At 39.5% G+C, this 10,254-nt stretch overlaps 1 protein-coding gene across 3 annotated transcripts in view; it reads right to left on the bottom strand.

The window, feature by feature from the left end:
• Nucleotides 1-580: 580 nt before the first annotated feature.
• PDE7B (phosphodiesterase 7B) overlaps nt 581-10,254 on the bottom strand; it is a 308,410-nt gene continuing 298,736 nt past the window's right edge. For all 3 annotated transcript variants that reach the window (XM_081296564.1, XM_081296565.1, XM_081296563.1), the window contains 2 exons: nt 7,765-7,845; nt 581-3,516 (listed from right to left, as the gene is read on the bottom strand). In XM_081296564.1, coding sequence (XP_081152690.1) covers nt 3,299-3,516; nt 7,765-7,845 — 299 coding nt within the window. In that variant the 3' untranslated portion in view covers nt 581-3,298. The remainder of the gene's footprint in view (nt 3,517-7,764; nt 7,846-10,254) is intronic.

Below are 10,254 nucleotides of genomic sequence, written 5' to 3'. Positions count from 1 at the left end.
AATACAGTGAGATACAAGCTCATAACCAAATCCAAATCAGTAAGCACATCTGATTCAATATGAGAAAAGATTACAAAACAAGTCTGCAATTTGTAGAAGGCAGTATATGAAGACCAGGGATACAGGATGCACGCCAAGGCTCTTTGTGGGAAACCATAAGCAGGGAGACACAGAGCTGGTTTCTACTTAGCCTAGCAGGGAGGTATGGATAGGCCAGGGTTTGGTGAGTCAGGTCTCACTATTCATTGTTGCTCTTTGAGGAAAAGCAGACTCTGACTCTCAGGCCTGGCAGTGATGTATACTCTTTCTTACTTTGATCTTGACTTTGCCTTTAACTGACTAAAAATAGCCCTTTGAATCTTTTCTTCTTAAGCAATGACAGAATTAAACTTGGTAAGTCAATAATTGATGATCCATGGGCTAGGAGAATGAGACTGTAAAGATAAAAATCCATGGATAACCCAATAGCATGTCTCAACCAGTCATGGGACTCCTATTGAGGTATCACAAGAAAGCCAGGAGCAGGAAATAAAAGAGTTTTTATACTCCTGTTCTTTTCTTTTCTCCTTCCTTCCCTCCCTTCCTCCCTCCCTCCCTCCCTCCCTCCCTTCCTTCCTTCCTTCCTTCCTTCCTTCCTTCTTTCCTTTCTCCCTCCCTCCCTCTTTCTTTCTTTCCTTTTTTTCTTTGTTTCTTTCCCAACAAATGCAGAACTCAAGAAATCTCCACACAATTGAATGAAAGAGACAGATGATATAGTTTATATATCCTGTCTCACCTTTAGATTTTTATGGTACTGGTAGATACCTCATAGGCTTCACCATTGGATGTTGGCAATTTTGTCTGTGAGCTTTTCTTTAGGACCAATTGTAACAGAAACAATTTTTCTCTAAATACTGAGAACTACCAAGAAAACTCATTATCTTATGTATTTAAATAATGAAATACTTAAATTAAATAAAGTCTGCTTCCCTAATTCAAGATAGAGGTTCCATTAGCTAAAACAATGCCTTCTTTCCTATATCTACTTTCTTGTGCCCAGTAACTGCTTTCCTTGATTTGATCTGAAACACATTAAAATTAAATCGACTATGTGAAAATGCTCTCTGCAAAGTAAGAGTGGAATCCATCCAGAATATTCTCCTTTGGAGCCTCACCAAGCTGAGAGCTTCAAAATATTAAAGAGAGGAACACATGTCAGTTTGTAGTTACTACAGAAAACAAAAGTTTCCATAACTTCCCTTCTTATTCATATCAGTAATTGCAACTTATCATTCACCCATTTCATAAGATTTTCACACTTTCTTCAGCACCATCTGACAATTTCTCTTCCTTTAATGAAAATGTAACCAACTTTTCAAATTTTCCCCCAAACTTTAACTCCAAAAGCCTCTTTCTTTCTATAGGGACTTATTACAGGCCGGTCAAGTTTCTAACATTTCATTTGTATATTAAAAGAAAGAAGAAAAAAAAAAACCAAACCAGTTGCACTTGGGAAATGAGAGTTGCTGTCCTTTTTTGAATTTGAGAAACAGCTTGATCATGGCAGAAATGATCATTCTCCTTCTACCACACAGTTCAAGGGTAAAATGAAAGGGACATTGAGAGTATTCAACTAACCTCAGTTATGATAGGACTTCTAAAGAAAAAAGTTCAATGCACAGAGTTTATAAGAGTAGAAAAGAATGCTGAAACTATTGGCTTTTTGTAGTCAAGTCTATACAGAGAAAAACGGTGACTAAATTCCAAGGTGCCTCTCCTTGCTACGCTCCATAATTAACTACAATGACATGCCAGGAAAGTAAAGTTTGTCATGAGACTGAAATGATTTCTTTGCTCAAATAATATTAATTTCAGCTAAACAGTTGGTTAGTTGTTCACACGACATTAAAGAAAAAGAAAAAATCCAGTTACTATTAACACCAAAGAAATACTTGCTAACCATAGACCAAAGGTACTTTGGTTCTGTAGCCATAACAGACAAATTATGTGGTATGGGAGCCAGGAATTCCCTGATGGTTAGATGACTGGGTCACAGAAGGTTTTTGAGACCTGCTATGTCTCCTGTGAGGCTGATGCACCACCACATTCCATAACAAGAGTCACATAAACACAAGCTTATCAGCTGGTTGGTTAAAACAGTGTGGAAACTTGTTGCGTTGAAAAGTAGCTTCAGGCGTGCTGAAGGGTCTCATTAGTCTGAGGAAACAACGCTTGGTGCCATAGATTAAAACTATGGTCTCAAGCGGAATGCATGTGAAGTTTCCAAAAATGTTTCCTCCAAGACTTTATTCAGTTTTGGTTTGTGACCTTAGCTGGAAAGCATAAAGATGGACATGGGCAGGCAGTTTAAGTTGGGCAGTTTTCAGAAGATGAAAGATGTTTAAAGTTAAGGCCTTTATCTGCAAACAATAGTATATTAATAAACTCTATATCATATTTACAAATGCATTCTCACGTATTAAAACTAACAATATTCTGTTCACAGTGCCATTGTTTATACAGGTAGCAATCCCATAATACTCATGTATTTTGGCATGGGAATCAGTAGCACTTGGTATTTACAGAAAATGTACATGTATGAATATAAACAGGTCACTGAATCCATAAAAGACAGATTGGCTAACGGTGCAAAGGAATGAACTGTACAGCACCTTCCCCCAGATCAGATAGGAAACGCGGTTTCTTAAATTGAGAAGATGCCAGATTTCTGACCCAAAGTGGCATAAAGTCAGTAACAAAACAATGAACCCCTGTTCAAGTTTGGGTACACTGAATAATCTTAGTCCAAAGTTTTAGATCCCTTGTCTAGTGCATAAAATATAAAAGTTAAAAAGATTTATTATTATTCTTATAATAATAATTATTATTAAAATAGAAGGTACTTTCTTTCACGCTCTTATTTGTGTTCTTGCACTTAAGACCAATATCCTTGGAGTTCCAAATATGCTGGTGTTTTTCTCCTGCAGATGGCAAACCCTAAGATACTCGGGTCTCAGGAGCTACTGGTCACAGGGCCAGTGGGGAACGTGGCAGAGGCATGGCTTCCTCCCAGTCTTCTCCTTGGGGGGCGACTGCCCCTGGAATCCGCTCCCACTTTCTTGAATGGAGTTGCTTCTTTCGGCAGCTAATGCTAGGTGAAAAAATGGCTTCTGTACACTTGGAAAAAGGAGGGAGGCAGGCAGTGGGAGCAAAGAGGCAATCAAGGGAGCCCCGAGGCCACCCAGGTTAGGGACGCAGGATCGCGCTCCCGGGCGCGCTGCAGGTCGTCCTCCGCGGCGCAGGACCAGGGCAGGCGGCACTAGGGCTCGTCGCCCTCCGCCACAGTCTGCTCCTCCTTCTCAGTCCCCGGGCCCCCGTGGTCTGTGCTGCCCCTGCGTCTGTGCTGCTTGGACAACAAGCTCTTCCACTGGGCCTTATTGTGTGCGAGGTGGCTTAGCATGTTCTCCGACAGGGAGCTGTTTCCTGTGAAGCGCGCCCACTCCCGGAACAGTGGCTCCACGATGTAGGTCATGAAACCTGCAACAGGCAAGGCCAACCCGTCACATCCTTCATAAGCACGACCCGGGGACCTGCGGGTGCCGGCCCGGGACTAGCACCAGGCAAAGAGATATGGTCACCACCCTTAGCATAGGAGCAGGAGATGCGTTTCCTTGGGCTGTGGCTTAATCTCTTTGTGCCTCAGTTTCCTGGTGTGAAAAAGAGCTGAGTACCAACCAAAGACTTAGGGTCATTACCACAATTCGGTGACTTAACAAGTGGAGAGTGTTTAAAGGCTCACAGCACAAAGTAGACACTAAACTCAATAAACATTGGCTGTTCTTACTTACAGAGGGAGAAAGACACGTGCTGGGAGGGAGGAAAGGCCTGAGGCCATCAGGAAGGGCTACTGCCCTGATGGGACTATTCATATGTTTACCCTATACCAGAAGATTTTTTCAAGATTATCATGTTATAGTTTGGTCTTGTTTTCATTGATGTTTAACAACTAAGTTTGGGTAATGAAGTTTTAATTTTCTTTTCTTTTCTTTCTTTCTTTTTTCTTTTCTTTTCTTTCTTTCTCTCTCTCTCTCTTTTTTTTTTTTTTTTTTTGGTACCAGGGATTGAACCCAGAGGGGCTTTACCACTGAGCCACATCCCCAGCACTTTAAATATTTAGAGATTTAGAGACAAGGTCTCGCTGAGTTGCTTAGGGCCTCCCTAAATTGGCCTCGCTAATTGCTTAGCCTTCTGAGCTGCTGGGATTTCACTGTGCCGGCTTCATTCACTTTCTTTCTTTCTTTCTTTTCTTTTTTTTTTTTTTTTTTTAAGAGGGAGAGGGAGAGGGAGAGGGGGGGAGATAGAGAGAGAGAGAGAGAGAGAGAGAGAGAGAGAGAGAGAGAGAGAGAGAGAGAATTTTTAATATTTATTTTTTAGGTTTTTGGCGGACACATCTTTTGTTTTGTATGTGGTGCTGAGGATCGAACCGGGGCCTCATGAATGCCAGGCGAGCGCGCTACCGCCTGAGCCACATCCCCAGCCTTCATTCACTTTCAATCCAGATTTTTGTCTGCAAAAAGACCATGGCTTCAACTATGAGAGAAGATTGATATTAGACTTCTTTATTGCATATCCATTCTCTTAATGATTGAAGCTTTTGTGTTTTCCCTATTACACATAATTTGTTAAGCAAAGATAACTTTCAGCCCAGGTAGGAATTTTTGAAATCCTCACAAACTTGGACTTATTTAGGTTTTGATGTATTTTCTTGAAATGTAAATGTGGGGAGAAAAGGCAAATGTTTTTCAGCATAATAAAAAGTTTCCCACAACTAACTCTGAATGTTTAAAGGCATGTGAAGTACAAGGCTTGATTGGATCATCTTTTTGTTGACCAAACAGCAGAGATTTGACCTTTGAGGATCATAGAAAGATGGGAAAAAGAAGAAGCAATGTAAAATATTTTTGTGTATTTCTGCATGATCTCATCTTATGTGAAATGTGATTTACATATTGCGAGAGTATTTTAGATGACCTGAACCCCAGGAAGAAAGTGAAGCCAGTGGCTTTATGTCTGTGTTTGTCATTTTGCTAAGATTATATAGGGAGACAGCAAATAAGGATTTCCAATTTTATTTGCTATTTTCTTTTTCTCCTTCACAATCTCCCTAATTTCTAATGTTTTTCACTGCAAAAATAATTAAATATTCAATATCTAAGGAGCTAGTTTGCAAAATGATGCTATTCTAAAGTTTGAAGTGTGAGTATCAAGTTTACTTAAGTATAACAAGTTTTCCTGGAATTATATGTTTGCATTTATACTTCTCCAATAATACATATTTCTTACACTAGATAGGAAAGCAATTTTAAAGTCTGAATAGACATCTTGAGGCAGTTTTTCAAATAAGGGAAGACTTGTGCACTATGGACTTGAAAGCCGACCCATGAGTGTGCGGTACCAGCCTCTCTGCTCCAGGGATGAGAGGACTTTGTGGCAGCATTATCCTGCCAGAGGGAAGGCAGTGGGGGAAGGGAGGAGCAGAGTGGACATGGATTGAAGGAAAACCTCTCTCCTTCACCTTTCTGTAAATTTTACTAATTTGATTTAATACTTTCTTTTTAAAATGCAGAATTTGGTGGAGAGAGGGGAGAAATGAATACATGGGGAGGGTTACTAAGCCCCGGTGGGGTCCATTTGGGTCAATATAGATTACTTACCTAGAAATTCTTTTCTAAGCATAACTGAGACCTGCAGTCAGGAAATTCTCATTTTGGATTGGGATAGGAAAAAAAAAAAAAAAAAGGAGTGTGTGTGGGGGGGGTACATTTTTAGACAGAGGAAAGAGTTGCATTATTTAGGACTTGCTGGAAGATTATTGTCTTGGTGGGGGCTGGAGCCTACAACACCGACCAATCTTTTATCTATTTGTTTATCTCTGTTTTTCCAGGTTAGCTTGATCTACCCTTTTTACACTTTCCAACTCAGAACCAATGAGAGCAAGCTGATGTGGAACAGAGAGAGAGAAAGATTTATGATCTGAGAACCACATCATAATCACAATCTTTCTCTTTATCATAGGTGTTCTGGTATACCATCCACGGGATTTCCCTATTCACTCAATCCTACCTGTTTTTAAAAGAGGTATCTATGGTAACCACCTTTTCCTGAGCTAAAAATTAGGACATATGATCTGGCAAAGTAAGTGTGTTCTCATGACAACCACAGGACAGAGTCTCTGAAATCAGGCTGTCCTGCAAATCTAGGTTGTGTGCTTAACAGTGTAAATGTTTTTGTTTGGAGTAAGTGTGTGTGTGTGTGTGTGTGTGTGTGTGTGTGTGTGTGAGAGAGAGAGAGAGAGAGAGAGAGAGAGAGAGAGAGAGAAAACAGTTGCTTGGTAAATTTCTTTAAAGCTGGAGTTTAACATAGTGAGTATCAGGCTTAGGAATGGAATTTGCAGAATTGCCATGGCTTAAGTGTCTGCTAGGACAGAACTGGGTTCAGGAACTCTCAGACTACATTTCTGTTGCTGATGCTCCACTGGCCTCAACGATTTTGAACTGCCATTTGTCCTGGGCTCTATTTTTTTTTTAAATCATTTCTCTCCCATTTTCAGGGAGAGGAATCTGTTTAATTGTGAAAACAATAAAACAATTAAGGGCAATCTGGATAAAGAGGGATCATCCTTAATCTCACAATCCTAACATGCCTATTTGATTAATTGTATATTCCATTCAAATCTTAATAGCTGTGTTTACTTAGTTCCTATCTCTTGAGGATGACTTCATGACTCTTCTGTGGACTGTGGATTAGATCTGACTCACAGTGATGGTCATTTTAATTTGCTCAGATTTTCTCCATTTTCAGCAGATATTTTCAGATGCCCTCTTCCTTCCCAGTGCCATGGTGTTAAGCCTTGAGCTTTACAGAATCCACAGCCCTGTGAATGCATTAAGCTAACTGAGGTCTGTGGAAACAGATAAAAAAAAACATAAACTGCTACAAATCAGGGCCAGAGATTACAAGGAAAAGAGTTGAAATTTCATGTTTGGATTCAATGGAAGGGAACTGCAAGGAGAAGAAAGGTTTACTTTAAATGTAGATGGAATTAGTGGGGTATTTCAAGGTGTGACAGAAATTCTTACTGGAGCAAAATTTTTTTTTTCACTTAAGTGCCTAAAATTTCTGCCATCTAATTTGATTCATGATCTTATGCATAATACAATTACATAAAGTAATAATTATTTTGGATGCACTGACTGCACTTTAATAGTTTACCATAATGGACACTAAAAAAAGAGAGTATGGTTTTAAGATAATGAGCCTGAAAATAAGTTTTGAAGTACAGAGTACAGAAAATAGGGATACCAGGCCACAGAGGATCAGGGCTCTAGGGACCTGGGCCTTTGGAGTGAGGCTTAGGGATGAGGAATAGGGACCCACAGTGGATGGGCCCATAATTCCATTATGCTGATTCACCACCCTTCAAACCCTAAAGAGAGTATAGATTCTAGTTACTTCTATTTGATTTGATTTTGATTTTATTCTAAACCAGAAAGTTAATACTGTAACTTTAGTACTGAGTGAGTTAAGGGTCTCTAATAAAGTTAGCATCCTATTTTTATAATTGAAAATTATTTAGTAGATCTGTCATGAATAAAGTGTCTATTGGATGCAGACATTCAGACCTTCAGTGCTGGTCTTTAGAACCCTACATGTAGATCTTTTCTTTGTGACTCCTGGCAGAGGCACCAAACGGCTCATTTCAAAATGACAAGAAATTCAACTCACCAATCTGTATACTAGGGATTGAATCTTTCTGTTGATTACAAAGAGGACTGATTTCCAGTTCAAATTTCTGTTCAAGATCACCTAAGAATAGAGAGGAAGAAACACATTGGTAATCTAGAAATTATAAAACACGTGTCCATAGTTTTAATGACCTTGTTGGAAGAAGTTATCCTGGGGATTACTGTCGCCTCCCTTGTTATGGTCAGGTACTTGTTAACACAGACTTGCTCTGCCTTGCTCTGGTGACTTGCCTAAAAAGGTAAATTTTAAGGGAGTCAATGACCATTTATAATGAGATCATTATAAATAGGTGCATTGTGGGACTAGAATACTTTTGAACAGATCTAAATAAACAAGAGAACAGCTAGTTTTCTAACATGAAATAAAGGTTCTAGCCTTAAGTTCAGGTTAAGAAAACAGGACCTCTTCTTCCCCTACTTCCTCACTGTAGTCTGGTTTTACCTGAGACAACTGGGAACAATAAATAGGTAGGAAATGGGTAGAAGGACCAGAAAGATCTCACTTGAGAAGTAGCTCAGTCTGAAGCTACAAAATTAATCAAAAATAAAGTCAGAACACCATTTAGTGTTGACATGGATTCCAGCTCCCTTCCTCACCTCCACATTTTAGTTAATAGTGAGTTTTCAGTCAAGCACAGCACTTCCTCACCCTCATCTCAAGGCATCCAACTTATGTTTTTCCCCCTGTCTTAGAACATCTCATTTTCCCCTTTCATTCACTCTTCTCTAACCCTAGTCTGGTCTCTCAATAACTCATTCTTAATTTTTGCTTCTTAGCTAGTTGGCTCCCATGTGTTCCTTCCGTGTCAACTATACATGTTTTCCTGGGTGCCCTTTCTAAGATGGTACCCATTCTCTTGTTCTCTACTTTAGCCAAGCATATAGGGCCCTCCATGGTTCTCTCATTCTTACCCTCTGTGAGAAGGAGCTGGTCCACAAAGCAGGAGCAGAACTTCCCCACACCCAGTGCCTTTGTCCATTTCCATTTCCCTCTAGTCTAGTGCCATCCAGTAGGATGTTTTCAGTGATGAAAGTCTTCTCTGCACTGACCACTCTGGTAGCTCTTTGAAACATGATCAATATAACTGAGAAACTGAAATTTAAACTTTGTTACATTTTAATTAAATTTAGTTAGCTACATATGCCTCATGGCTACCATACTGGTAAGTGTAGAGCTGAACCCACCCTTCAGTTCCCAACACAAACCCCACTTCATTCAGCACCAAGTCCTCCCCTATGGTCTCTATCATTATCCAATGAGATCATTTGTTATCTCATTTATTCAACAGGCATTGTATGCTTCAGGCATTTTACTAATCAGTGTACAAAGAGGAAAGTCTAATAGTCGTTTCCCTTTAGGATCTTTGCTGATTAGTATTTTGAGAGTAGAAAACAAACTGGTTACCACTTCTTCATATTAATCATAATAACATCCCCAGTGGGGCTTTGTTCATAGAAAAACCACATTTTTGCTGAGGATTAGACAAGGCTGGAGCATATGTTTAAAAAAATGCTTTGGGAAACTGGGTTTATGAGGAGATACCAATCCATAGTCAAAACATGACTTTCTTAAGGTATTGAGAGTGGGGAGGGAGGTGCATTGTGTTTGGAATATCGATCTCTGTTCTAAGAATCTAACACTTTTCTGAATTCATAGAACCTCCTTTGCCTTTCCCTTTTTCTTAAAACTTTGATTTTAAGAGTTTGCCTTTGCTTGACATTATGAGTCACTTTGTCCAGGACTGTTGGTAGTCTGTGGAAGCCTACCTGTTGGTAGCAGGCTGGGATGAATTGGGACTTAAGTCCAAATCTTAAACTGCAAACTAGAATACGATCGATCAAATTGATACAAGTCATCCTTATAGAATTAAAAAAAATAATTCAGTATGGAGGACAGGCTGTTGGGATGAGCAGATAATCTGGTCTTATTCTCAAAACAGGCAGAATTTCTGCCAGAAGCTATTAAGTAAAAAGGACCCAATCTTTCTCTATTCCTTCCTCTGCCAGGAGACATGCCAGAGAAGTGTATGAAAACTCACCTTTAATAATCAGTAACAAATGTTCTACTTTTATAATGCTGTACATGCATATATTATTGGGAAAAGTTTTATAATTCTGTACATGCATATATTATTTTTTGTAATGCTGTACATGCATATATTATTGGGACAAGTTTTTGCAAGAAGATTAGGTTACCACTGATGCCATTACTCCACTTAGTTAACAACTTTGATTCACTAACTCTATAGGATTTAATATCTGCATGAGTGTTGTGGTCCTTGCCTCAAATTGCTCAAAATGTAAATAAGTGGCTGGGCCTGGTAGCACATGCCTGTAATCCCAGCAACTCAGGAGACTGAGGCAGGAGGATCAAAAGTTTGAGGCCAGCCTTGGCCACTTAGTAAGACCCTGTCTCAAAACAAAAAAATAAAATAAAATAAAATAAAGTACTGGGGATGTAACTCAGGGG

Source organism: Spermophilus citellus, assembly GCF_964194105.1.
Source record: "Spermophilus citellus genome assembly, chromosome: 5".
NCBI classification, from domain to species: Eukaryota; Metazoa; Chordata; class Mammalia; order Rodentia; family Sciuridae; genus Spermophilus; species Spermophilus citellus.
This window is presented reverse-complemented; position numbering and strand designations above follow the sequence as displayed.